This window comes from Nerophis ophidion, linkage group LG13 (assembly GCF_033978795.1).
Source record: "Nerophis ophidion isolate RoL-2023_Sa linkage group LG13, RoL_Noph_v1.0, whole genome shotgun sequence".
Classification (NCBI taxonomy): domain Eukaryota; kingdom Metazoa; phylum Chordata; class Actinopteri; order Syngnathiformes; family Syngnathidae; genus Nerophis; species Nerophis ophidion.
The window spans coordinates 5,626,897-5,653,789 of NC_084623.1; the positions used below are offsets into that span (position 1 = coordinate 5,626,897).

At 40.6% G+C, this 26,893-nt stretch overlaps 1 protein-coding gene across 3 annotated transcripts in view; it reads left to right on the top strand.

The window, feature by feature from the left end:
• The window catches only part of LOC133564161 (TSC22 domain family protein 1-like), a 61,615-nt gene that overhangs the window by 28,353 nt on the left and 6,369 nt on the right, over nt 1-26,893 (top strand). The window contains exons 1-2 of one of the 3 annotated variants that reach the window (XM_061918304.1): nt 8,609-8,945; nt 22,585-22,636. In XM_061918304.1, the coding sequence (XP_061774288.1) occupies nt 8,836-8,945; nt 22,585-22,636 (162 nt within the window). In that variant the 5' untranslated portion in view covers nt 8,609-8,835. Of the gene's footprint in view, nt 1-8,608; nt 8,946-22,040; nt 22,362-22,584; nt 22,637-26,893 lie in introns of those variants that run through there. The other 2 variants (XM_061918303.1, XM_061918302.1) reach the window with 2 other exon arrangements.

The following is a 26,893-nucleotide window of genomic DNA, read 5'->3' on the forward strand; positions in this document are numbered from 1 at the left end:
TTGGGTCAATCGTACATTTTACTTCTATTGTATACCGTAGGCATTGATACTGTGTGTGCTTTAATAGCAAAGTCATTATTGTTCTGAATCTTAAAACTTTATTTTTGTGCTGTCTTCCTTCCACCCTTGGTACTCTGTACGTTTATGTGCATAAAACCAGCCTTTAAAAACACTAAAGTTCATCTTATTTAGGATCGTATTAACATACCTCGATTATGCGATCAGAAACCAGTTCCCCTTGCATTTTCACCGCTTGATTGAGTTATCTGAGCCCTCTTCCTATGTTTGCACCAGTCTTTGTGAAGGATCATTGTGCCGTGCTTACTGACGTTATATTCATATGCAAAAATAGGACTAGGCCAGAGGGAGGGATACCAACAAGGATACAAATTAATCATAAGGAAATTAAAATAAGTCGTTTTTTTTTAAATATATGATGAACTAAAAACCTAACGGTCAACAAATCTGATTGGCAAACATGTATGTCATTCAAATACCAGTGATGGCAGAGAAAATAAACCCAACTCCGCCTTCTGCAATTATCGCGCTAATTAAAACCTCAATGTCGATTAAATGTGCAGCCCTACTTTGCTACTTTGTATTAAAAATGACAACAGTGCAGGATGCGTGTGCACGTACGAGCCAGTCTGCCCCACGACAAGAGAACCGAGAAAACTGACCTTTTCGACTACAGTATCGGACTACAATGTCGGACTAGAGCAAAAATCTTCGGGTAAACCTCTTTTTGAGACATCCACTGATATAATAACTTAGGCGAAATATGTCACTAGAGTCCCAAATTCGGGCTTCACGGTGGCATAGGGGTTAGTGCGTCTGCCTCACAATACGAAGTTCCTGCAGTCCTGGGTTCGAATCCAGGCTGGGGATCTTTCTGTGTGGAGTTTGCATGATCTCCCCGTGAATGCGTGGGTTCCCTCCGGGTACTCCGGCTTCCTCCCACCTCCAAAGACATGCACCTGGGGATAGTTTGATTGGCAAACACTAAATTGGCCCTAGTGTGTGAATGTGAGTGTGAATGTTGTCTGTATATCTGTGTTGGCCCTGCGATGAGGTGGCGACTTGTCCAGGGTGTACCCCGCCTTCCGCCCGATTGTAGCTGAGATAGGCGCCAGCGCCCCCCGCGACCCCAAAAAGGAAATAAGCAGTAGAAAATGGATTGATGGATGGAGTCCCAAATTCCAAACCACTCGTTTGGAAGAAGGCAATGTTTTTTGATTCAGAATTTTATTAGTAGATTGCACAGTACAGTACATATTCCGTACAATTGACCATTAAATGGTAACACCCGAGTAAGTTTTTCAACTTGTTCAAGTCGGGGTCCACGTTAATCAATTCATGGTAGTTTCAGGATGTTTTTTAAGTATCCCAGCCATGCCTCCATGATTTGATTTAAAAATTTCAGGACTTCTGGAGATCCCAAATACACAAACAGTTGCCGACAGGATTTAAATAATAAGACCCCTTTAAGGCGGTCCGCTCCCTGTATGATCGGTGTCAGAGCTTGGTCCGCATTGCTGGCAGTAAGTCGGACACATTTCCAGTGAGGGTTGGACTCCGCCAAGGCTGTCCTTTGTCACCGATTCTGTTCATAACTTTTATGGACAGAATTTCTAGGCGCAGTCAAGGCGTTGAGGGGTTCCGGTTTGGTGGCCGCGGGATTAAGTCTCTGCTTTTCGCAGATGATGTGGTCCTGATGGCTTCATCTGACCGGGATCTTCAGCTCTCACTGGATCGGTTCGCAGCCGAGTGTGAAACGAACGGAATGAGAATCAGCACCTCCAAGTCAGAGTCCATGGTTCTCTCCCGGAAAAGGGTGGAGTGGCATCTCCGGGTTGGGGAGGAGACCCTGCCCCAAGTGGAGGAGTTCATGTACCTAGGAGTCTTGTTCACGAGTGGGGGCAGAGTGGATCGTGAGATCGACAGGTGGATCGGTGCGGCGTCTTCAGTAATGCGGACGTTGTATCGATCCGTTGTGGTGAAGAAGGAGCTGAGCCGGAAGGCAAAGCTCTCAATTTACCGGTCGATCTACGTTCCCATCCTCACCTATGGTCATGAGCTTTGGGTCATGACCGAAAGGATAAGATCACGGGTACAAGCGGCCGAAATGAGTTTCCTCCGCCGGGTGGCGGGGCTCTCCCTTAGAGATAGGGTGAGAAGCTCTGCCATCCGGGAGGAACTCAAAGTAAAGCCGCTGCTGCTCCACATCGAGAGGAGCCAGATGAGGTGGCTCGGGCATCTGGTCCGGATGCCACCCGAACGCCTCCCTAGGGAGGTGTTTAGGGCACATCCAACCGGTAGGAGGCCACGGGGAAGACCCAGGACACGTTGGGAAGACTGTCTCCCGGCTGGCCTGGGAACGCCTCGGGATCCCCCTGGAAGAGCTGGACGAAGTGGCTGGGGAGAGGGAAGTCTGGGCTTCCCTGCTTAGGCTGCTGCCCCCGCGACCCGACCTCGGATAAGCGGAAGATGATGGATGGATGGACCCGTTTAAGGAATCATAGTAATTTAGGGCATGAAAACATACTCTAATGTAAAGATAGAGTGATAATTCATGGCTTTAAATTTCTCGAGCAGCTGAAGGGCCCTTGCTTTCTTATCACCTCTTGCCTGGTGTGTAATGCCAACCAATGACTTGCTGTTGTCATCCCAAATGTTCCCGTAGAAGCCATCTCTCTTGGAGGCCAAAGTGGCCACTCATCATTCCTAGCTACCTCTGTGACTGGCTCTCTCGGTTGCTCTGTCATTCTCCATAGTCAGGCTGGAACTATGGAAAACCACTGCCAGGGCTTACTGGTAAAGTCTGTGCACACTCAATACTATAAAACTACACCCCACGCCAAAATCCTTTACAATTCAATAGGCCTCTTTATCCATTGCTGGGACCTACCAGGTCTTTTTTTTAAAAACTTTCAGAGATTGCAGTTTCATAGAGCGAGAGACACATTTGCACTCTGGATGCTAATGCAAAACACATACAGTACTAACAGCAACAAAATGTACTTCCTAATTGCACGCGCTAAAATGTGACAAAACCTCCCAAAAAGACACAAGTGCAGATATATACTGTATTTAATGACACATTTCATAACAAGAAAAGAAAATCATCATAAGACTGTTCGGCACTTGCGAATCTTTCCCTTTTCCTCCTGCACGCCGCACGATTAACAAAACCCAACAAGAAATCTGCAGTCGGGTAATTTGAAACGGGTATCATCCAGCGTATGCCCATCTTAAATTAGTATGTAATAATTTCTATTATAGGGCTGCAATAATTGTAGTCTCAGTCCTTTTTTTGGTTAGCACGATAATGAAGTGTTTTTTTTCCTGTTTGCAAAGATATTTATAAAATAATATTGCCTTCCTTTGTACTTCCTTCAAATTTTCATTTGCCTAATTTGTGAAAAATAATAAAACAGTGAAGTTCACATTTGAAAGACAATAACAAGGAAGTCTAAGTCTAAATAATGACAAAAGATTTTATGATAACAAGAGCTGAAGCAATTCCTCGAGTAATTCCATTACAAAATATATTCGAATAATCTTAGCTGCCTCGAGGCGTCGTAATTAAAAAAAAAAATTATTTGTTTATTTTATTTAACTGCATTTTGCGTCACAATAATTGAGGGCACATCTTAACATGTATAATTAAACCTTAATTAAGCAAAAACATAGCTGCACCAAATAATAATATAAATCCATTTAACAAAGTCAAAATACAAATAAGGCAACAAGAGAGGTATCCCACACTTCTCTTTTCAACTATATGATTCGCCTGAGAACCTTGACAGGAGCAAAAAAATATATATATACATTTTTATTTTTATATCCAAAAATATTATTTTTTCCATTACTTGATTGGAATATTCCATGGAATACTCGATTACTAAAGTATTTGATAGCTGCAGCTCTACTCAGTGGCCTTGTGGTTAGAGTGTCCGCCCTGAGATGGGATGGTTGTGAGTTCAAACCCCGGTGGAGTCATACCAAAGACTATAAAAATGGGACCCATTACCTATCTGCTTGGCACTGAGCATCAAAGGTTGGAATTGGGGGTTAAATCACCAAAAATTATTCCCAGGCGCGGCCACCGCTGCTGCTCACTGCTCCCCTCGCCTCCCAGGGGGTGATCAAGGGTGATGGGTCAAATGCAGAGAATCATTTTGCCACATCTCGCGTGTGTGTGACAATAATTGGTACTTTAATGATAACAAATACTGATGCAATCATTGTAGTATCAACTGGATACGGCCCTTGTACTTGGTGTGTTACACTCGATAATTGTATAGATCCACCCATTTGTTTACATTGGAGTTCGATAACTTATTGTTAGCGATTAGCTATTGTGTCCACCTACAGCGGGGATTTTAAACCTTATTGTTTTGGGGGCCACATTTTCAGAAAGCTAAAGATCGGGGGGCCGGACTTCTCCCTTCACTGTTATTTTTGTATTTTCCAGAGAACCAGCAGACATGCTTGTACAGCAGACATTTGATTTTGCTCTATGTTTTAGTTACAGGAGCACCTTCACTGCTGTTTCAACAACCTTTGGCAAAGAAATGTGAGACTCCAGTTGAATAGCCCGAATGATGAAAAGGAGAGCGGAACCTTGAATAACCAAAGAAGTTGAATAAATGACTAGTGACTGTACGTAAGTGAGGCAAACAAGCTACAGCAACAACTTAGCTACATGAATCACATTACGAAAAAAATATGTAACTGCCAAAAATGAGAGGACTTAAAGGGGTGCCAAGAGGAACAAGTTTGTGCCCAGGTGTTGTAGGTCTAAGATGGTTAAAATGTCAATGCAAGAATCTGTCGTTTTTGTTTACACCGGTCCAAGTCCTTCTAAACAACAGGAGCACTCTGGTGTTTTTAGGAATGTGCTGCAAAAATCTTTGTCTCCCAAGTTGTTAATTGAACTCCGGGGCCGATACGGTGTCATTCCCGGGCCAGATTTGGCCACCAGGCTGTCAGTCGAAGCATGTTTTTGATTGATTGATTGTTTTATTAGTAGATTGCAAAGTTAAGTACATATTCCATACAATTGACCACTAAATGGTAACACCCGAATACGTTTTTCAACTTGTTTAAGTCGGGGTCCACGTTAATCAATTCATGGTGTTGAGCTATTCTTCATCCTGCAAGGGTGATGTTTTTACAAACAGTTATTTGTCACCATGGAGATGAGGATTAGCATCCATCCATCCATCTATCTATCTATCTATCTATCTATCTATCTATCTATCTATCTATCTATCTATCTATCTATCTATCTATCTATCTATCTATCTATCTATCTATCTATCTATCTATCTATCTATCTATCTATCTATCTATCTATCTATCTATCTATCTATCTATCTATCTATCTATCTATCTATCTATCTATCTATCTATCTATCTATCTATCTATCTATCTGTCTATCTGTCTATCTATCTATCTATCTATCTATCCGTCTATCTATCTATCTATCTATCTATCTCCATCTTCCCCCAGGTCGTAAGACTCTTGAACGCATCATAATAATCCCCTCAATTCCCCCCAAAAATGAATTACATCGCTGGAATATAAAGACAATATAACACACATCCTTAAACCTGGATGCATATGCAAAACTGCAATATATTTATCTGTACAGTAATCTATTTATTTATATCTGCACCTTATTGATTTTTTTTATCCTGCACCACCATGAGCTAATGCAACAAAATGTTGTTCTTATGTGTACTGTAAAGTTTAAATTTGAATGACAATAAAAAAGAAGTCTAAGTCTATGGGAGCAGGTCTGTTAGCCGCAAGTTAGCTATGTTTTAAAGCACTGCTTGGAGAGCAGCACTTCAGTGTTTGTTATAGCTTTACATTTATCGTTAATAAATCTTTTTTATTGGTTTATTGGCAGAACCAAAAGACAGTACATGCACATATTCCTGCAAATGGTGCTTAGTATGACAGGAGTGAATACACAGCATGTGCAGTACTTTTTAAACAACTTAGTTTTTAAACCAAGATACAACCGTTTACACTGTTCTGCCTCTACACTGTTTCCGCCTGTGTGTGTGTGTGTGTGTATGTGTGTGTGTCCGTGTGCGTGTGGACGAACATGTGCCTTGGCTCATATTATCAGCAATGTCACAACAGCCCGCCATCATGTTCATGAAACAAAGGTACCGGTATTTTTCAAAGGCAGTATAGTACCTTTTTTAGTTTAATACCGCGGTACTTTAGTAGTACCACTGTACCGTACAACCCAAATACATAGTACAGCATTTTAGGCCTGTTCATGGGGGAGTACGATCTACAGTTTTTCAAGATGTTAAAAGTAATATCTTGAGTTAAAATACAGGCCAGAAGATGTTATACACACAGGTGATATATGAAGGAGTGCAAGAGGTCTCTTCGGTAAAGTTACTGTCTGCCCCGCCGCAAAGTCATGTGACGCTGATTCACCCTGACACATGAAGTCTGTTAGGATAAGAAAATCCTCGGCATTGTGCTTTTCCCGTAGCTGTTGTTTCTTGGCCGCCTGTTTCTAAACCTTCGGTGGATCTGTGAGAGTGTATGTTTGGTTTTCACTCTGGCAAGGTTTTGGGCCATCTCAATGCAGACTTTCAATGAGAAATGACAAGATAATTCCTTCAGGCGTACACTTTGTCGGTTACACAGGGCTGGTACAAGCCCTCGGGGTAAAGTCTTTTTCTACAGCAAAGGAACAATAAAGCTGTCTATGTATATATATGTATACATACATATATGTCCAAAGACATGCACCTGGGGATAGGTTGATTGGCAACACTAAATTGGCCCAAGTGTGTGAATGTTGTCTATATGTGTTGGCCCTGTGATGAGCCAGCGACTTGTCCAGGGTGTACCCCGCCTTCCGCCCAAATGCAGCTGAGATAGGCTCCAGCAACCCCTCTGACCCCGATGGGAAAAATCAGTAGAAAATGGATGGATGATATATGTGTTGTGTGTATATATATATGTACATATATATAGGTGTGGGAAAAATCACAAGACTACTTCGTCTCTACAGAACTGTTTCATGAGGGGTTCCCTCAATCATCTGCTGATGATTGAGGGAACCCCTCATGAAACAGTTCTGTAGAGACGAAGTAGTCTTGTGACTTTTCCCACACCTACATATTGAGCTCTACCACGGTATCGAGCACTATTCTCTGGATAATCCAATCAAGACATATGTATATATATATATGGATCTATATGGATATTTACATATATATATGTGTATATATATATATATATATATATATGTGTGTGTGTGTGTGTGTATGCAGTGGCCTAGTGGATAGAGTGTCCGCCCTGAGATCGGTAGGTTGTGAGTTCAAACCCCGGCCGAGTCATACCAAAGGCTATATAAATGGGAGCCATTACCTCCCTGCTTGACACTCAGCATCAAGGGTTGAAATTGGGGGGTAAATCACCCAAAATTATTCCCGGGCGCGGCCACCGCTGCTGCCCACTGCTCCCCTCACCTCCCAGGTGGGTGATCAAGGGTGATTGGTCAAATGCAGAGAATTTTTTCGCCACACCTCGCGTGTGTGTGATAATCATTGGTACTTTAACTTTGGTTATTAAAAAATACAACTTGGTTAATAAAATGTAAGTGTGTGTGTATAAGTACTTTTTGAGCACATTCAATGATAGTAATGATAACCGTGATCATTTTGGTAAACATTACTAAACGTTGTCATTTTATTTATTGTTTTGTTGTGTGTATTTGAGTGTCCCCCACAACTACCTTAACAGAGACACAGCCTATTTTATTGATGTTGCTTGGTTAGTTTATTCTGTTGCTTGTATGTTTTATTTAACTTCGTGTTTAAAAGTTTGCATTTCAATTATGTAGAAATACAAGTTAATATCATATGAAAGGTTATACTTAATTTATTATGACGTATCCTCTTAGGCTTAGTGGCCACATGCGTGGACAGCACATTTTAGCTCTTATTTCCAAAATTATGTACACTACTGAATTGGGGTCTTATGACCGCTTATGTGGACACTTATACTGCCATCTGGGGGTGTCAGAAGAGTATAAAATACAATGGAATTTGTAAAAAAAAACTGTAAAAATAAGAATTAGCCTGTCACTAAACATAAAGTACACGTTTGTGTACTTATGGACTCAGTACATCATATCAAAAGATGATTCTTAGTTTTTATTCTGATTAGGGTCCAATAAGCCCAAATAGCAAAGAGAAATAAAAAAAAAAGCATGTAAACAAACAGCTTGGGCCTTAAGAGGGTATTTTCATTACGTCTGTAGTTACTTTGGTCTCAAAAAATAATGGCTATAATATCGTTTATCGGCCAATGTATCGTCCAGCAAAATTTGTTATCGGTCCAGGCCTATGTATAAATCCTTTTATTGCATAAATTCAAAGATCCTGAATTGTTGGCGGCAAGTTTACTGTACACTCAGGTGGAGGGAGGAGGCTTGTTGTGGAGGAGCAGGGAAATCAGTGGCGCACATGCTAATCTCTGTTGATAGTTTACGTAACCCGCTGTGTCACATGATCACACGTCACTAGCCACCCAGCTTCTGTCTGGTAAGTCACCCGCAGCCATTCAAATACAAATAGATGACGGAGGGAAATGGGGTGGACACACGTAGGCACTCATATCAACCTGGTTTTTGATTTCTCAGTACCTATGCAGCTCTGACCACTGTTACATCTTTAGGGCACTTGTTTGGATCCCTCCACCAAATTTTACAAAGAGCAAGGATTTTTTTAGGCAGCAGTTAAACAAAGAGATCCGGGACGCTCTTTTCTGCCTCTTTGGATTTCTAAATGTTCCTTCAGACCGAAGACCCCATAAGAATGCGCGGTGTCCGCGTGAAAGGCCATGACGAGATGGCAATGAAGCTTTTGTTCTGGGAGCTGGAGCAGCATCTCAAAAGGTAAAATAAAGACGGCAAATCAGTCTACTGTAGCGCTGCCCGGGCCAATCGCCACCGCAGCTGCGCACAAAAGCCTCCGAGGCCGTATTGTGTGCGGCTCTCTATGAACTTTCTATTCACTCGTCCGTGGTTTGAAAGGTAGTACGGACCTAGCAGCCGTGCTGTCACAAGCTAAGCGCTGTGAATCAGAACTTGGTTCAATTTCTGTCTCTGGAGTGATGCAATGTGGTGTGAGAAACCTGGTTATTGCTGTGGGAATAATACAGCTCTTTCCTCGTCACCACAAGACTCACTATATTTAGCTCTTTTATGGACCTGATGTCATGTTAGTCCATCTGGTCTCACATTAAGTCTTTATTCTGCCCACATTGTAGGAACTCATGAGGTTTGTCATGATAGACATTTTCGTGATCGTTATCTGACTTTTTTGTTAATTTTTCACCAATTTTTGCTGGATTTCCATAGGCACGGAGCCCTTTTTTGAAGTAAGTAGGTAAGACTTGTGCAAATTAAGGCTCGGGGGCTGCATGCGGCCCGTTAAGCTTTTCAATCTGGCCCGACGGACATTCCCAAATATTTTTTTTTTTAGATCTTTTAGATCGGAACTGTAGCTGCCAATATGATGTTCAGTAATGTTTTTAAATTACCGTTACTCTTGAACTATACAAAGCATTTCAATGGTAGGAATATTTGCTTTTGCATGATACACTAGTTACTATGGTAATCTAATTAGTTACTATGGTGATCTAAGTCACAGCAGCTCAGACGAGGCACCAAGCAGTGTGGGTGGGGAGCATTTCCATAGAGCAGAGGTGCCCACACTTTCTCTGCAGGTGAGCTAATTTTCAATTGACCAAGTCAAGGGGATCTACCTCGCTCATATATGTCATTTATATTTATTTATTTATGAAAGAGACGTTTTTGTTAACAAGTTGAAGGTGTTTAATAATAATACAAGCATGTTTAACACATATAGATTCCTTTCTTTCATGAAGACAAGAAAATAAGTTGGTGTATTACCTGATTCTGATGACTTGCATTGATTGGAATCAGACAGTAGTGATGATAACGTCCACGTTTTCAAATGGAGAGAAAATAATACCGCATGAAAGTGGTTGGTTTTCGGCATCTTTTTTGTCCAGCTTCCATACTCGTTTTTAAACACTTAACAAGAAATATATTGACAGCAAACTCTGTGTCTTGCTCGCTTGTGAACGCCAGCTTTCTGAGACTCTTATTTTGTTAGCGCAGGCAGGATGAAGCAGCGCTTTTGTTGTGAAGATAGGAACTGTGCAGTCTGTCTTTAGAGTTTTGACGGCAGGTACGGCGTGAATATCTGTTGAAATTAAACAATTTTTTTCTTAATAATCTCACAAGACCCTTGAGTGCCGTGAATGTCAAAAAAGTGACGTATTGGTGAAGATCTATGAGCGCTCATTTTTAGGTCTATTTTTTTTTTTTTTATCCCTGGCTGGCGAAGGACTGACACATCCTCCGCGATCGACCGGTAACTCACGATCGACGTAATGAGTGCCCCTGCCATAGAGTGTTTCCAGAGCGGAGCCTAAGGTGTCAGGGACAGTCGCGGAAGGAGATTTTTACACCAAAGTTCTAAAGCTTAGTGATAAATCAGATGTATCAGATTGTAGGTAGGTTGTTTTGTTTTTTTTTAGTCTTTGCGTTCATATTTTGCTGTTTGTTGCATTTTTGTATCGCTTCATTGTGAAATATGTGGATGGAGAGGGGGTGTGACGTTCAAATGTTGTCAATATTCAGTGTTTTATTGTTCATAGTTAATATTGAAAATCCCACATTTTTAATGTCATGTACATTCTGGGTGTCTCATTCAGTAAAACAATGTGAAATTCCATTCTGTTTTTTTAAGGCGGTCTGTCATTACCTTTTTAGCTTTCAATCAGACATTAGTGAGTTTTTTTTCTCCTAAAAATCCGATATACCGGCTCCCAAACACATTTTTCCACCTAAAATTGGCCCCGAGTCAAAATAATTGCCCAGGCCTGGAGTAGGTAATCACTATTAACATCCATTCGCACATATGTTTATTAAGTATATTTTATTTGTAGACATATTGTTGTACAACCCCAGTGTATCATTTATTATTGTGTATAACAATAATTTCTGGTCCTGAACTTCATATGTGATTGAAATTGTACTCGACTGGCCTTGCTTGAGAGGTTTCACAATTCGGGTTGCACAAACCCAAACTTTGACTGGCCTTGCAGTATTTTATATGTAAGTAGTAAAACCTTAAAGTCACATCTTAAAGGCCTACTGAAACCCACTACCACCGACCACGCAGTCTGATAGTTTATATATCAATGATGAAATATTAACATTGCAACACATGCCAATACGGCCTTTTTAGTTTACTAAATTGCAATTTTAAATTTCCCGCGAAGTGTTCTGTTGAAAACGTCACAAAATGCTGACGAGTACGCGTGACACGGACTGTTAGGAAATATTAGCGCTGCGCACACACACGGCTAAAAGTCGTCTGCTTTAACCGCATAATTACACAGTATTTTGGACATCTGTGTTGCTGAATCTTTTGCATTTTGTTCAATTAATATTGGAGAAGTCAAAGTAGAAAGATGGAGTTGGGAAGCTTTAGCCTTTAGCCACACAAACACACGGTGATTCCTTGTTTAAAATTCCCGGAGGTGAAACTTTATCATGGATCAGAGCGGTCAAGCGAACATGGATCCCGACCACTTGTCAACCAGCCGTTTTCGGTGAGAAAATTGTGGTAAAAAGTCGCCACTTACCGGATATCAGCTGAGCTTGTCCCGTCCGTACAGCTGCCGTCAACTTCCATCATACACTTGCGTCAACACACCTGTGGATACACCCTTCCAACTATTAGGTACTTAATATTAAACTCACTAAAACACTAGCAACACAATAGAAAAATAAGGGATTTCCCAGAATGATCCTAGTAAATGTGTCTAAAAACATCTGAATCAGTCCCAATGCAATCGCTTTTTTTTTTTTTCCTCTTCCCTAGTCCATCGCTATCAATATCCTCAAACACAAATCTTTCATCCTCGCTCAAATTAATGGGGAAATTGTTGTTTTCTCGGTCCGAATAGCTCTTTTTGTTGGAGGCTCCCATTATAATCAATGTGAGGATGTATCAATGGGTGACGTCATCGTCTGCAACTTCCGGTAAAGGCAGGGCTTTTCTGTTAGCGACCAAAAGTTGCAAATGTTATCGTCGATGTTCTCTACTAAATCCTTTTCAGCAAAAATATGGCATTATCGCGAAATGATCAAGTATGACACATAGAATGGACCTGCTATCCCCGTTTAAATAAGAAAATCTAATTTCAGTAGGCCTTTAAGATACTGTCGCTTTGCAAACTGGAACATTTACTTTCACATTTACTTACCACTTTTATCCCAGCAAAAAGTGAATTTATTCAATTGTACTTTTTGCCAAAGTATCCCCAACTGATCGACTAATAATATTCCTGCTCGTCGTGTCTTCCTGACCATAAAAACTAGCTAAAGCAGCAGCATACAGTGCATCCACAAAGTATTCACAGCGCCTCACTTTGTTCACATGTTTTTGTTACAGCCTTATTCCAAAATGGACATTCTTGTCCTCAAAATTCTACAGACCCACAATGACAATGTAAAGAGTTGTTTCATTTTTTTTAATTTTGCAAATGTATTTAAAATAAACACACAAAAAAAATCACATGTACATAAGTATTCAGACCATTTGCTCAATATTTTCTTGATGCACCTTTGGCTGCACTTACAGCCCCAAATGTTTTTGGACACAGCTATCCTTGGGCAGTTTCTCTCATTCCTCTTTACAACATCTCTCAAGCTCCATCCTTTAGATTGGATGCAAAGCGTTGGTTTTCATCCAGGATGTCTCTGTACGTTGCTGCATTCATCTTAGTCTAGTCAGGCAGGTGACCAAGAACCCGATGGTCACTCTGTCAGAGCTACAGCATTCTTCTGCGAAGAGAGAACTTTCCAGAAGAACAAACCATCTCTGCAGCAGACCACCAATCAGGTCTATATTGTAGAGTGGCCAGATGGAAGCCATTTCTTAGTTAAATGTTTGACAAAATACACCAAAAAGACTTTAAGACCATGAGAAACAACATTCTCAGGTCTGAAGAGACAAAGCTTGAACTCTGGCATTGTTCATCACCAGGCCAATATCGTCCCTACAGTGAGGCATGCTGGCGGCAGCGTCATGGCGTGGAGGTTTTTTTCCAGCAGCAGGAACTGGGTGACTTGTCAGGGTAGAGGGAAAGATGAATGCAGCAATGCACAGAGACATCCTGGATGAAAACAAACACGTGCTGCAAAGAGGCATGGGCAAAACTGCCCAAAGATAGGTGTGGCAAGCTTGTGGCATTGCATTTAAAAAAGAGTTGAGGCTGTAATTGCTACTAGAGGCACATCAACAAAGTATTGAGCAAATGCTGAGGATACTTATGTTTTATTTGTAGTAAACTTTCAAGAATTGAATGTATTTCATTTTGAAATGAGGCTGTGACATAAAATGTAAAAAAAGTGAAGCGCTGTGAATACTTCCCAGGTGCAATGTATGCTGTAAATAAATGCAAATAAATATATTTTCACAAATTATTTTGGGGTTATTGAGTCCGAGTAAAAAGTAATTCACTACTGTTTAGTATATTTGCGTAATTTTAACATTGTCTCGTTGTTCCCAAAGCCTTTGCTAATAGCAGGGGTGTCAAACTCAAATTCAGAGCGGGCCAAAATTTAAAACTGAACAAAGCCGCGGGCCAAGATTGAAAAAATTAACCTTTTAATAGGGACCCAAACAAGTTTTGTAATGTTGAATAAGCAAAGCTTAAATAGGGCAGCACGGTGGGGCAGGGGTTAGTGCATCTGCCTCACAATACGAAGGTCCTGAGTAATCCTGGGTTCAATACCGGGCTCGGGATCTTTCTGTGTGGAGTTTGCATGTTCTCCCTGTGACTGCGTGGGTTCCCTCCGGGTACTCGGGCTTCCTCCCATGGAACAGGCAGAGCTGATATAACGTAATAGTGCAAAATCAACTTTAAAAAAACATCAGTGGTATATTAAATTTAAAAAATAAATGCCTCTTTTCTATTTGCAGCCTTCTGAGGTAAATATCAACATTAACTTTTTCCACAGGCTAATACATTCGAAAATAAAATAAAAATGAGGTGAGCGGGGTTTGATGGTAGCGGGGGGGTGTATATTGTAGCGTTACGGAAGAGTTAGTGCTGCAAGGGGTTCTGGGTATTTGTTCTGTTGTGTTACGGTGTGGGCGTTCTCCCGAAATGTGTTTTGTCATTCTTGTTTGGTGTGGGTTCACAGTGTGGCGCATATTTGTAACAATGTTAAAGTTGTTTATACGGCCACCCTCAGTGTGACCTGTATGGCTGTTGACCAAGTGTGTGTATGTGAAAGCCGCATATATTATGTGACTTGGCCGGCACGCTGTTTATATGGAGGAAAAGAGGACATTACGACATGTTGTAGAGGACGCTAAAGGCAGTGCTTTTAAGGCACGCTCCCAATATTGTTGTCCGGGTGGAAATCGGGAGACTGGTTGCCCAGGGAGATTTTCGGGAAGGGCACTAAACTTTGGGAGTCCCCCGGGAAAATCGGGAGGGTTGCCAAGTATGAGTATTAGCGGTGAATGTGGTGTTACCGGCGGGCCAGCTCTAATGTTAATTTGATATTGCCTCAAGGGCCAAATTAAATTAAACAGCGGGCCAAATCTGGCCCATGGGCCAGAGTTTGACACCCATGGCTTATAGAAATGACCCAATCCTTTAATAGGCCATTTTACACCAAAAGTTCAGAAACTAAAGGTTCCTGTAGAAGTGTGTGGTTTGTTTCCACCATATTTCACCCTTCAGTGAAGTGAATTATATTTATATAGCGCTTTTCTCTAGTGACTCAAAGTGCTTTAACATAGTGAAACCCAATATGTAAGTGTGGGTGGCACTGGGAGCAGATGGGTAAAGTGTCTTGCCCAAGGACACAACGGCAGTGACTAGAATGGTAGAACCGGGGATCGAACCTGGAACCCTCAAGTTGCAGGCACGGCCACTCTATCAACCGAGCCATAGCGCCCCAGGCAGTGGTTCAGTATAGTTCTATAATGACCTAATATTGTCTACTTATTGACATGGTATAGGAGTTATTTTACTAAAAAGTAATTTAATGAAATACAAAGCAATAATATACAAAAAGATATGATTTAGAAAATAAAGTGTAGTGAATTGCACATAAAAAGTCAGGCTTTTTTCCAGCAGTCAGAAAGTCACCCTCTTCGTATTTCTTTTGGTCCATTTCAGCTGTAAATAACGATTTATAAATTATAAATAACATCTTTTATCTCCTGCGATGAGGTGGCGACTTGTCCAGGGTGTACCCTGCCTTCCGCCCGATTGTAGCTGAAATAGGCGCCAGCGCCCCCCGCGACCCCGAAAGGGAATAAGCGGTAGAAAATGGATGGATGGATGGATCTTTTATCTCACATTGACAATACGAACACGTTGCTTTAGCTTGTTAGCATTAGCCTTCTGTTCACTCTGGTTGAGGCTAATAACAACACAAATAAAGTGTCACTGACTACTTTTAAAACATTTATTGAAGTAAATAGTTAATATTTGATGTCATTTATCTGTAAATAACAATACATATATATCTGTTTATGTCACAGTTTACAACACAAACCCGTCGCTTTAGCTTGTTAGCATTAGCATTCCGTTCACTCTGGCTGAGGCTAATAATCACACAAATGGGTTGTCACTGACTACTTTTACAACATTTAATGAAGAAAATAGTTCATATTTGATTTTTTTTATCTGTAAATAACAATATATAAGTAATGTCAGTGTTTATCTCGCACTTTACAACACGAACACGTCGCTTTAGCTTGTTAGCATTAGCATTCTGTTCACTCTTGTTTGGGCTAATAATCACACAAATGGAGTATCACTGGCTACTTTTACAACATTTAATGAAGTAAATAGTTCATATTTGATTTCATTTACCTTTTTTCCACCTGTGCACTGCTTCCTTATTTCACATTTATCCAACAAAGTCTCAAGAGTAGTAAGCAGCTGAGAGGTCGTTGCTTCGAGTCCGGCTTTATACTACTCTGTAAATACGTTTAAGTGTCCGTCCACTTATCGTAGCTTCGCGTATTGAAATTAAGTTGGTAAAAAAACAAAAACATCATAAATCAACAATAAACTCATGCATTTAGTTTAAAGAGTGCGACTGAGCAAAAACACTCCAAGATAGTTCCTCCACTGATCAGCTTTCTTCAGCACAAAGATTCCCCGCAACAGTTCCTGCAAGTCGAAAGTTTCTTTTGTTCTTCTTTCTTTCCGTGGTCAAGCTTTTTGTAATAGACATAAACAAGAAATAAGAAATAAACATTTCATCTAGCAGTATGTAATGGCGGTCCTGTGTTGGAAAAAGACGTTTTAGGACTGCCCCAATCAGCCAATCAGCATTTGACAGCACAGCTGGCGGGAACTCTGAAAAGTTCCTGAAGAACTAAATCTCTCCGGGTGGTTTTTGGTGGCAATACAGGGAACTTTAATCACCCGGGTAAATGGGAAGGTTCCTGTAAAAGTTTCTGCGGTGGAAAATGGTAAATGGGTTATACTTGTACAGCGCTTTTCTACCTTCAAGGTGTACTCAAAGCGCTTTGACACTATTTCCACATTCACCTGTTCACACACATTCACACACTGATGGTACATCTTGGCTCTACTTTCTGTCCGGGAGTGTTGTTTTTCTTTTCTTCTTCCTCAAGAGCTCAACTTAAGTCTATTTAGGTTTCTATAATTGGATTACTCTCGACCATTCAAAAAAAGAGAGCGGAAGAGATCAGTGTCTTAGAGACTGCGGTAAGCTGTTTAGCTAAAGTATTTTCCTGGGATTGGAGCGTGTGTGCATCAAAACGAGGAACCAGGAAGTAAGTTTAAGTATCTGTGAACGGTCCTGGCGCCTAAAATACCAGCATGCCATTATTTTGTCCTCTATGGACCATAACAGCTGTGACTGCACCGGCAGTGTTGGTCTGAAGGCATCTGCACGTGTAAACTATTGAAAGAATAGAACTAGTAGAAGCTGTGCCATCTATCCTCGTCAGCAGCTCGCACTTTGTAAGAGATTTTCTTCGACGTCTTCTCTGAAGAACTTGTCGGCGAGTAGTAGGGGTGTGACTCTTTGGGCCCCTAACTATACCACCCGATTCCTGGGGTGACGATTCGATTCAGAATCAATTTTCCATTCAACATGATTCTCGACTCAGACCAATTCTTGCAATGTATTAACTAATTGGTATGATAATTATTAGGGCTGTGAATCTTTGGGCACCACACAACTCGATTCAGACCGATTCAATTCAGAAACGATTCAAAATCAATACTTGTTTTAAGTATTGATTACTTAAAACAAGTTGGTGCTTGGTGGTCTTAAGAACCCCCTGGAGGGCAAGACCCACACTAACCAATAATAAATATATTACTTCTTACCATTAACGCAGTTTCTTGAACATCAAAATGCATGAGAATGTTATTATTCATTACTTATCGTGTTAAGCAATGTCAGCTCAGATTTATCCGAGAGCCAGATCCAGTCATCAAAAGAGCCACATCTGGCTCGCGAGCCATAGGTTCCCTACCCCTGCTTTAGACTATATCTGTCAGTAGACTCACTATACACGCGCATAAACTACAACACGGCTGACAGGGAGAAGTCCCTGTTGAAGTATAGGCACAGAAATAAGACTGCACACAAAACGACGCATCCTGAAGAGAAGGTCAGGAAGCGGCTGAAATGATATGTAAAACATAATCTATGCAACATTTCGACCAAAGAAACACCATGACATGTAATGTAGACCACGAGAAAATGTTCTAAATTTAGAAATAACTTAATATGACCATGTCATGATTTCTTTCAATGATTTTCGTTATGATTTGATTGTTGTACTGACCCTTTTCAAGTTGCTTTTAGTCTTCTCAGGATGCACAGTTTTGTGGGCGGTCTTACGTGGTTTCACTTCGACAGTCCGCTCCCTGTCATCGTTGTTGTAGTTTTAGCCCTTCCATAGCGGATCTATAGATATAAGTTTGAACTATACGGTACCTTGTATTAGAAATGGCATCGGCGGTGGATGCATGTGCATGTACGAGGCGTCTGCCCCACAACAAGAGGATATTGAAAACGGAGCTTATTGACTACAGCGTCAGACCACAATGGGTACATTTTTCTACCATTTGTGGATAATCCTCTGTCACGATTGGGGAAAAGGTCACACATTGGGCAAATCCTGCACCCCTCATTTGGTGGAAGAAGGAAGAAAAACAAGATTGTTTCATAAGTATCTAACATTTTCGGGACTTATGCATATCCTAAATACACAAAAACAGGTACCAATAGGTAGGGACATTTAGTTTTGCATATGTCCCTTTTTAATTATTATACTATAATCCCAGTGAAGTCTGTTAGTTAGAAGTAGTAGTGCCATGGTCTGCAGCTCCATATCTGATCACTTATGATGTATCTATAAATTAAGACACACACATCCATCCATCTTCTTCCGCTTATTAGAGATCGGGTCGCGGGGGCAGCAGCCTAAGCAGGGAAGCCCAGACTTTCCTCTCCTTAGCCACTTAGTCCAGCTCTTCCCAGGGGATCCCGAGGCGTTCCCAGGCCAGCCAGGAGACATAGTCTACCCAACGGGTCCTGGGTCTTCCCCGTGGCCTCCTAATGGTCGGACGTGTCCTAAACATCTCCCTAGGGTGGCATTCTGACAAGATGCCCGAACCAGCTCATCTGGCTCCTCTCCATGTGGAGGACTGGCGGTTTTACTTTGAGTTCCTCCCGGATGGCAGAGCTTCTCACCATATCTCTAAGGGAGAGCCCCGCCACCCGGCGGAGGAAACTCGTTTGGGCCGCTTGTACCCGTGATCTTGTCCTTTCGGTCATAACCCAAAGCTCATGACCATTGGTGAGGGTGGGAATGTAGATCGACCGGTAAATTGAGAGCTTTGCCTTCCGGCTCAGCTCCTTCTTCACCACAACGGATCGATACAGCATCCGCATTACTGAAGACGCCACACCGATCCGCCTGCCGATCTCACCATTCAGTCTTCCCTCACTTGTGAACAAGACTCCGAGGTACTTGAACTCCTCCACATGGGCACTTGGGGCAGGGTCTCCTCCCCAACCCGGAGATGGCACTCCACCCTTTTCCAGGCGAGAACCATTGATTGATTGATTGTTTTAAACTTTTATCAGTAGATTGCACAGTACAGTACACATTCCGTACAATTGACCACTAAATGGTAACACCCGAATAAGTTTTTCAACTTGTTTGAGTCGGGGTCCACGTTAATCAATTCATTGTACAAATATAGACTATCAGCATAATACAGTCATCACACAAGTTAATCATCATAGTATTTACATTGAATTATTTACATTATTTACAATCCGAGAGGTGGGATGAGGAGCTTTGGTTGATATCAGTACTTCAGTCATCAACAATTGCATCAACAAAGAAATGGACATAGAAACAGTGTAGGTCTTACTTGGTAGGATATGTACAGCAAGCAGAGAATATAGTGAGTTCAGATAGCATAAGAACAAGTATATTCATTATAAATATATTTTATTATTTACATTAGGTTATTTACAATCCAGGGAGATGTGATGTGAATGGAGGAGGGTATTAGTAAAGGGTTGAAGTTGCCTGGAGGTGTTGTTCTAGAGCGGTTTTGAAGGAGGATAGAGATGCACTTACTTTTATACCTGTTGGGAGTGCATTCCACATTGATGTGGCATAGAAAGAGAATGAGTTAAGACCTTTGTTAGATCGGAATCTGGGTTTAACGTGGTTTGTGGAGCTCCCCCTGGTGTTGTGGTCATTTACGTTCTGGAAGTAGTTTGACATGTACTTCGGTATCAGGGAGGTGTAGAGGATTCTATTGACTAGGCTCAGTACAAGTTGTTTTACTCTGTCCTCCATCCTGAGCCAGCCCACTTTGGAGAAGTGGGTAGGAGTGAGGTGTGATCTGGGGTGGAGGTCCAGAATTAACCTGACTAGCTTGTTCTGGGATATTTGGAGTCCAGATTTGAGGGTTTTGGAGGTGCTAGGGTACCAGTAATCGAAAAAGGGTTGAATGAGAGTTCCCGCTAGGCTTAAATCTTCAAGGTGCTTTTGTTGACCAGAGAAGAGATTCTGTAGAGGAATCTCGTGGACTTGGACTAGTGACAAATTAACATCTTTCAAATAATTTCTACAATAATGCAGTCCCTTTCCAGGCCACATGGGGGCAGTATTACCAAATATACACAGAGCCTTTTTCTGTACAGTTGACTCTTTTGTCCTCAAATGATCACTTATGTCTTAAAGGCCTACTGAAACAAGATTTTCTTGTTTAAACGGGGTTAGCAGGTCCATTCTATGTGTCATACTTGATCATTTCGCGATATTGCCATATTTTTGCTGAAAGGATTTAGTAGAGAACATCGTCGATAAAGTTTGCACCTTTTGGTCGCTAATAAAAAAGCCTTGCCTGTACCGGAAGTAGCAGACGATGTGCGCGTGACATCACGGGTTGTGGAGCTCCTCACACTGTTTACAATCATGGCCACCAGCAGCGAGAGCGATTCGGGCCGAGAAAGCGACGATTTCCCCATTATTTGAGCGAGGATGAAAGATTCGTGGATGAGGACAGTGAGAGTGAAGGACTAGAAGAAGAAAAAAGGCGAGGGCAGTGGAAGCAATTCAGATATTATTAGACACATTTACTAGGATAATTCTGGAAAATCCCTTATCTGCTTATTGTGTTACTAGTGTTTTAGTGAGATTATATGGTACCTGAAAATTGGAGGGGTGTGGCCACGGGTGTGGTGACCGCCAGTGTCTCCGGTGGGAGGAGGTAAGAGACTCCGCAGCTGCAGGAGGACGCAAGCTCCGCTCATGTCTACGGAAAGAGCTGACTTATTACCACAATTTTCTCACCGGAACCTGCCGGTTGACATGTGGTCAGGAACCATGTTAGCTTGACCGCTCTGTTCCATAGTAAAGCTTCACCTTCGGGAATGTAAACAAGGAAACACCGGATGTGTTTTGTGTTGCTAAAGGCAGCTGCAATACACCGCTTCCCACCTACATCTTTCTTCTTTGACTTCTCCATTATTAATTGAACAAATTGCAAAAAGATTCAGCAACACAGATGTCCAGAATACCGTGTAATTATGCGATTAAAGCAGACTACTTATAGCTTGGATCAGGTTGGAAAAAAATGTCCGCTACAATCGTAGATGTCACGCGCACGCGTCATCATACCAACGTTTTTAACAGGATACTTAACGCAAAATTTAAAATTGCAATTTAGTAAACTAAAAAGGCTGTATTGGCATGGGTTGCAAAGTTAAAATTTCATCATTGATATATAAACTATCAGACCGCGTGGTCGGTAGTAGTGGGTTTCAGTAGGCCTTTAACATCTTTCATCCATCCATCCATCCATCCATTTCCTACCGCTTAATCCCTTTTGGGGTCGCGGGGGGCAAATAATTTAAATTTTTTTCGTGTCCCACTACTATAATGCAGTCCCTTTCCAATCCACATGGGGGCAGTATCATCAAATATTCCCAGAGCCTTTTTCTGTACAGTTAACTCTTTTGTCCTCAAAGGATCACTTCTTATGTCTTAATGTGTTAATGCTATCTTCTAAGAATACATTTAAATTGTCTGAAGTCAATTACAAAGGAATAACATACATTATGTTAATATAAATGATAAATGTGTGTACATAATAGGAGGCTGTTACTGTAAAGAGGGTGAATTATTGTCTGGACGGCAAAAAAAAAGATCAAAATGACCTTTTCTGCTCGGTTTTTTCAGTCTTTTCTGTCTTTGTTATCCGGTTCTTCCCGGTTTCATCCACCTCCTCTCGGGCTGCTGGAATATTCTATGCTAAACCCTATCAGCTGAGCGGCAGGTGGGGGCGTTTCTGCATAAATTATGCAAATGACCACCCTCTCGGCCAATCAGGAGCCAGGGCTCCCAGCCCGCTGACGTCACGGTAGACATTATGCGGCCATATACCGAGCTGCGGACATCGGTGTAAAAGATGACATTGAGCCGTGTGTGTATTTGTGTGTCGCCGCGGTAAAAAAAAACAAAAAAACACAGGACTTAATTGTTGATGTGTCCCTTGGAGCTGTTCGCGGCCGCGTCCAGACGTGTTTGTCCGCGGCTAGCAGCATGAATACTCCTTGCTACGCCGTGGCGATGGATCTAAGTGTCTGCCAGCTCCGAAATGTCTCCATCTCCTTCCTGTCGTCCTTGTTGGGCGCAGACAGCTCGCACGTCAAGCTCGATAGCAGGTGAACGATGTTAGCTTTTATTCTTTTTGTTTCTTTTCAAGCAGCAGGCAAGCATCCGACTGTTAGCTTTAGCCGCCTCTCATCACCTGCCGCCGCCGTGGATGCTAACTGTGGCCAAAACACTGCGGCGGAAACATGGCCTCCTTCAGGACAAACATGTCAATATGTGCTTTTGAAAAGTGTTTTTATACTCCCCTCTTTTTTTTTGTTTTGTTGTCTACAGCTCGTCGGGAGCCAGTGTTGTGGCCATCGACAACAAGATTGAACAAGCGATGGTGAGTTTAATACAGCAACACTCTCACTAATGTTGTTTCTTTTTAAGGTAAAAATAGTTTTCCCCAACATTCCTAAATTAAGATGGCGTCAACTGCCCAAAATACATGGCTTACTTTTAACTCTACAACGCTAAACTGTTGTTCTTCATATGTGAACCGAAACATTTTTTTAAATAGTATTAAATATTACACTTTTTACTTGGACATTGTTTCCTGTAAACGCCAGTAGTTGTAGTTGAGTTCTGTTGTCCCTGCTGCCGGCTCTGTTGCTAGGTAAACAATGGAGTTAAAAATACTCTGAGCGCTGATTGGTTGATTTTTCAATAGGGGCGTTACTATGCCTTTGCTGTCAGTGGTTCTCAAATGGGGGTACGCGTACCCCTGGGGGTACTTGAAGGTATGCCAAGGGGTACGTGAGATTAAAAAAAAACAACATTCTAAATATAGCAACAATTCAAAAATCCTTAATAGATATATTTATTGAATAATACTTCAACAAAATATGAATATAAGTTCATAAAGTGTGAAAATAAATGGAACAATGCAATATTCAGTGTTGACAGCTAGATTTTTTTGTGGACATGTTCCATGTATATTGATGTTAAAGATTTCTTTTTTTGTGAAGACATTTTTAGAATTAAGTTCCTGAATCCAGATGGATCTCTATTACAATCCCCAAAGAGGGCACTTTAAGTTGATGATTACTTCTATGTGTAGAAATCTTTATTTGTAACTGAATCACTTGTTTATTTTTCAACAAGTCTGTAGTTATTTGTATATCTTTTTTTCCAAATAGTTCAACAAAGATCACTACAAATGAGCAATATTTTTGCACTGTTATAAACTTTAATAAATCAGAAACTGCAAACATAATGCTGTATTTTAGAATAGAATAGAAAGTACTTTATTGATCCCTGGGGGAAATTCAGCACCACAGTTCGCTCACAATAAACAATAATAATATATAACATATATTACATATATAATATATGAATAATATACATATATTCTACATTTAAGTGCAGTCAAGAAGGCACATATGCATTATACAGTCTGATTGCTGTCTGTATGAAGGACCTCCTGTGTCGTTCCATGTTACATTTTGGGAGTCTGAGCCTTCTACTGAACATGTTCATTCTCTCCGCAAGGTCCGAGTGTAGTGCGTGGGAGGTGTTGTGCATAATGGCTAGGAGTTTTGCTAGACCTCTCGTCTCACAAAACTCCTAGCCATTATGGACAACACCTCCCACCCACCACTCTCGGACCTTGCAGAGAGAATGAGCACGTTCAGTATTTTACTTCTTTATCTCTTTTTTTTTTTCAAGCAAAAAGGCTTTGCTCGGATTAGGGGGTACTTGAATTAGAAAATGCTCACAGGGGGTACATCACTGAAAAAAGGTCGAGAACCACTGTTTAAGTAGACGCAGCATCAAGCACTACAGCCTACCGGAACTGACGAGACGCGGGGCCACCATCTTGGAGTGGTGATCCGCTCCTCTCAGTGCAATTCATTTGGGAGGAGCAATGAACTGTCAGCGCATTTAATTCCTTTTACCTCACTGAATTCCACTGATTTTCTCACTTTTTTTGCCATACCTGTAGCTATAATTAAGAACACGTTTTCTCGTGTTTATCATTCATAGTATGCTTAACAGTAATAGAATAATCTTCTTTTTAAGTGACCAGATGTCCGAGATCAAAACTGGGTATATTATCCCAGAGAAGGGGGAAAAAAACGGAAAATCTTTATATCAGCTAAATCCACCAATTTATTTCACTAGATTCAGAATAAAACCAAATTCTGTCTTGCAATCTTTATTTTCATCATTTATTTCAACTATGACACTTTTTTATTTAATTAATTTCATTGACAAGCAATTCTATTATGGTCATACTTTTGTTTGCTCGTGCCTACGATTTCAGTACTACTGAACATCTTTGCTCCTTCTCAACTCTGGTCATATTCTTTTCACAAAATACAACCAATAGTACGTTAATGTTAAATCTTACCTTTGAAAAGTAATCCCCCGATTTCTATTTTCAACAGTCCGCTCATTTGAGCAGGAAACGCTGAACACCAACCCGGCATCTTTGTTTTCTACCTGTCAACTGTCAGTTTAGGCTGCTTGCCGGCTCCTCGTCACCACTTCAAAATGGCGGCCAAATTTCTCGCGTCACTGCAGCCAATGTTGCGTCGACTTATAAGATGTCTATGTTTGCTGTAACATACAAGTAGGTATGTGTGTAACAGAGTGAAAACCAATCGGTTTTCATGACACCAGCATTAGCCGACATGTCTTCTATAGACGATTCCAGTAATATAAGTTCCATTTTACTGTCAGAAATGGAAAAATTATGGAATTTCAAAATCGGTAAAAATGTACTTAGTTATGGTCGGCCTGGACAATTATGGTAAAAATAACATTGTAGTCACTATTAACATGATTATTGTAAGGAAGGGATAGTAGTTCTTTTAGAGTTGGGACATGATGGACAAATTCCGGCCAGCGAATCCTTTAATCATCTTTATTGCTGAAAGGTAAATGTGAATGTATGTGTTTGTGTGGTATTAAGTCGTCAACACGCACAAGGCTGGCTGCCACCCTTGATCGAAACGGGCTATTCTGACAGAAACCTGCATAAAAGAGGAAATGACGTCACAGATTGACCAACCAACTTAAAGGCACAGGAACATTACAGAGCTGGTTAACGGCACACAATAGGCTTTCGTACAATTTTTAATTTGAAAAATTTAGTTTTTATTATTCCACCAAAACTCAATGGTGAATATACTTTGAAAGAACAACGGATATACATTTTTGAAAATTATAAAGTAAAATAATGGTAACAACAAGAAATTAAAATAACGAAATAAGAAAACAACAACATTCGAATTTATTATATTTTAAAATTCCATGTTTTACCTTTTATATTATACCACCAGAGTGTGTGCTTTTTGTTTCATAAATGAAATTAAAACCGGTAAAAATTTACAAATTTATGGTCGGCCTGGACACTTATGGCAAAAAAATAATATTGTAGTCACTATTGACATGATTATTAATTTGAAAAAGTGAATATTTATTGTTCCACCAAAATTCAATGGTGAATATACTTTGAAAGAACGGATATACATTTTTAACAATTATAAAAAGTAAAATAATGGCAACAACAATAAATTAAAATAACAATATAATAAAACAATAAAAATCATTTTTATTTCATTAAAAAAAAAATGTTTTACCTTTTATTTTGTAAATAAAAAGAAATACAAAAACCCTCACATTAATAGGGGCAATACATCTCCTGGCAATTTTGACCAATACTTTAAGTCATTTTTTTGTAAATTTATCATTGTGCTTTACTTATTTGTATATGGTACTTTTTTGAAACCTTTGTTGTTGGCGCAGTCAGACCAAATGTTGCGCACATTGCTTTTATTGTGAAAGGGGGAAGTTTGGTGCTGGTCAGACCTTAATGAGTTTGGAGGCGAAAAACAGAGTGAGATGCTCATAAGTTGTGACTGCTGTCCTTTTGTACGTTGATCTTACATCAATGATGTCGTTCACAACAACACAAGCAGATGAGATGTGTTGTGGATGTGTGGCTTTTTCTTCTTAGCTTTAGCTTCCTAGTTTAGTCGCTGTTTTAAGTGGTAATATTCACATTGAGTTTAGGACGTGTTTTGGGGATGAATGAGTAGTGCAGGACATTATTTTCTCAAAAGTTCCTTCTCACAATGACAGCATTTCATTCGCATTTATGTCAGTTTCCGCATTCCGTTTTATTGGCCAATTTTGTGATTTGATTACATTAAGGGAGAAAACATATGGCCTTACTTTTGTTGTTTAGTGATTATTAAATAGGCGTACCAGTGTTGTAAAAAAAATAGAAACCACGGTAACATCCCACTTATACGCTCACTAATAGTTTTCCTATTACAAGCTCAGAACTGTGTATGCACGTTGTGGGGCCCATCTTATTTTTTTTACATTATCATTTTAAGATCGTGGAAAGCCATGATCGAAAAATAAAATCTGATTAATTGTCCAGCGCTTCTTTTTTGTTACATGCAAGCCAATTAATAGCTCTTTCTAGTTTTGTTGTACAGATGCCAAGCCAGTTTATTGCATTGGTAAACTGTGTTGAAAACTTAAACACAATGTTCAATGTGCCGGAAGCTAAATGTCTTCTATTGGGGCTCGTCGATATGACTGAAAATCATCGTAGTATAAATGTTTATGATATTGATAATAT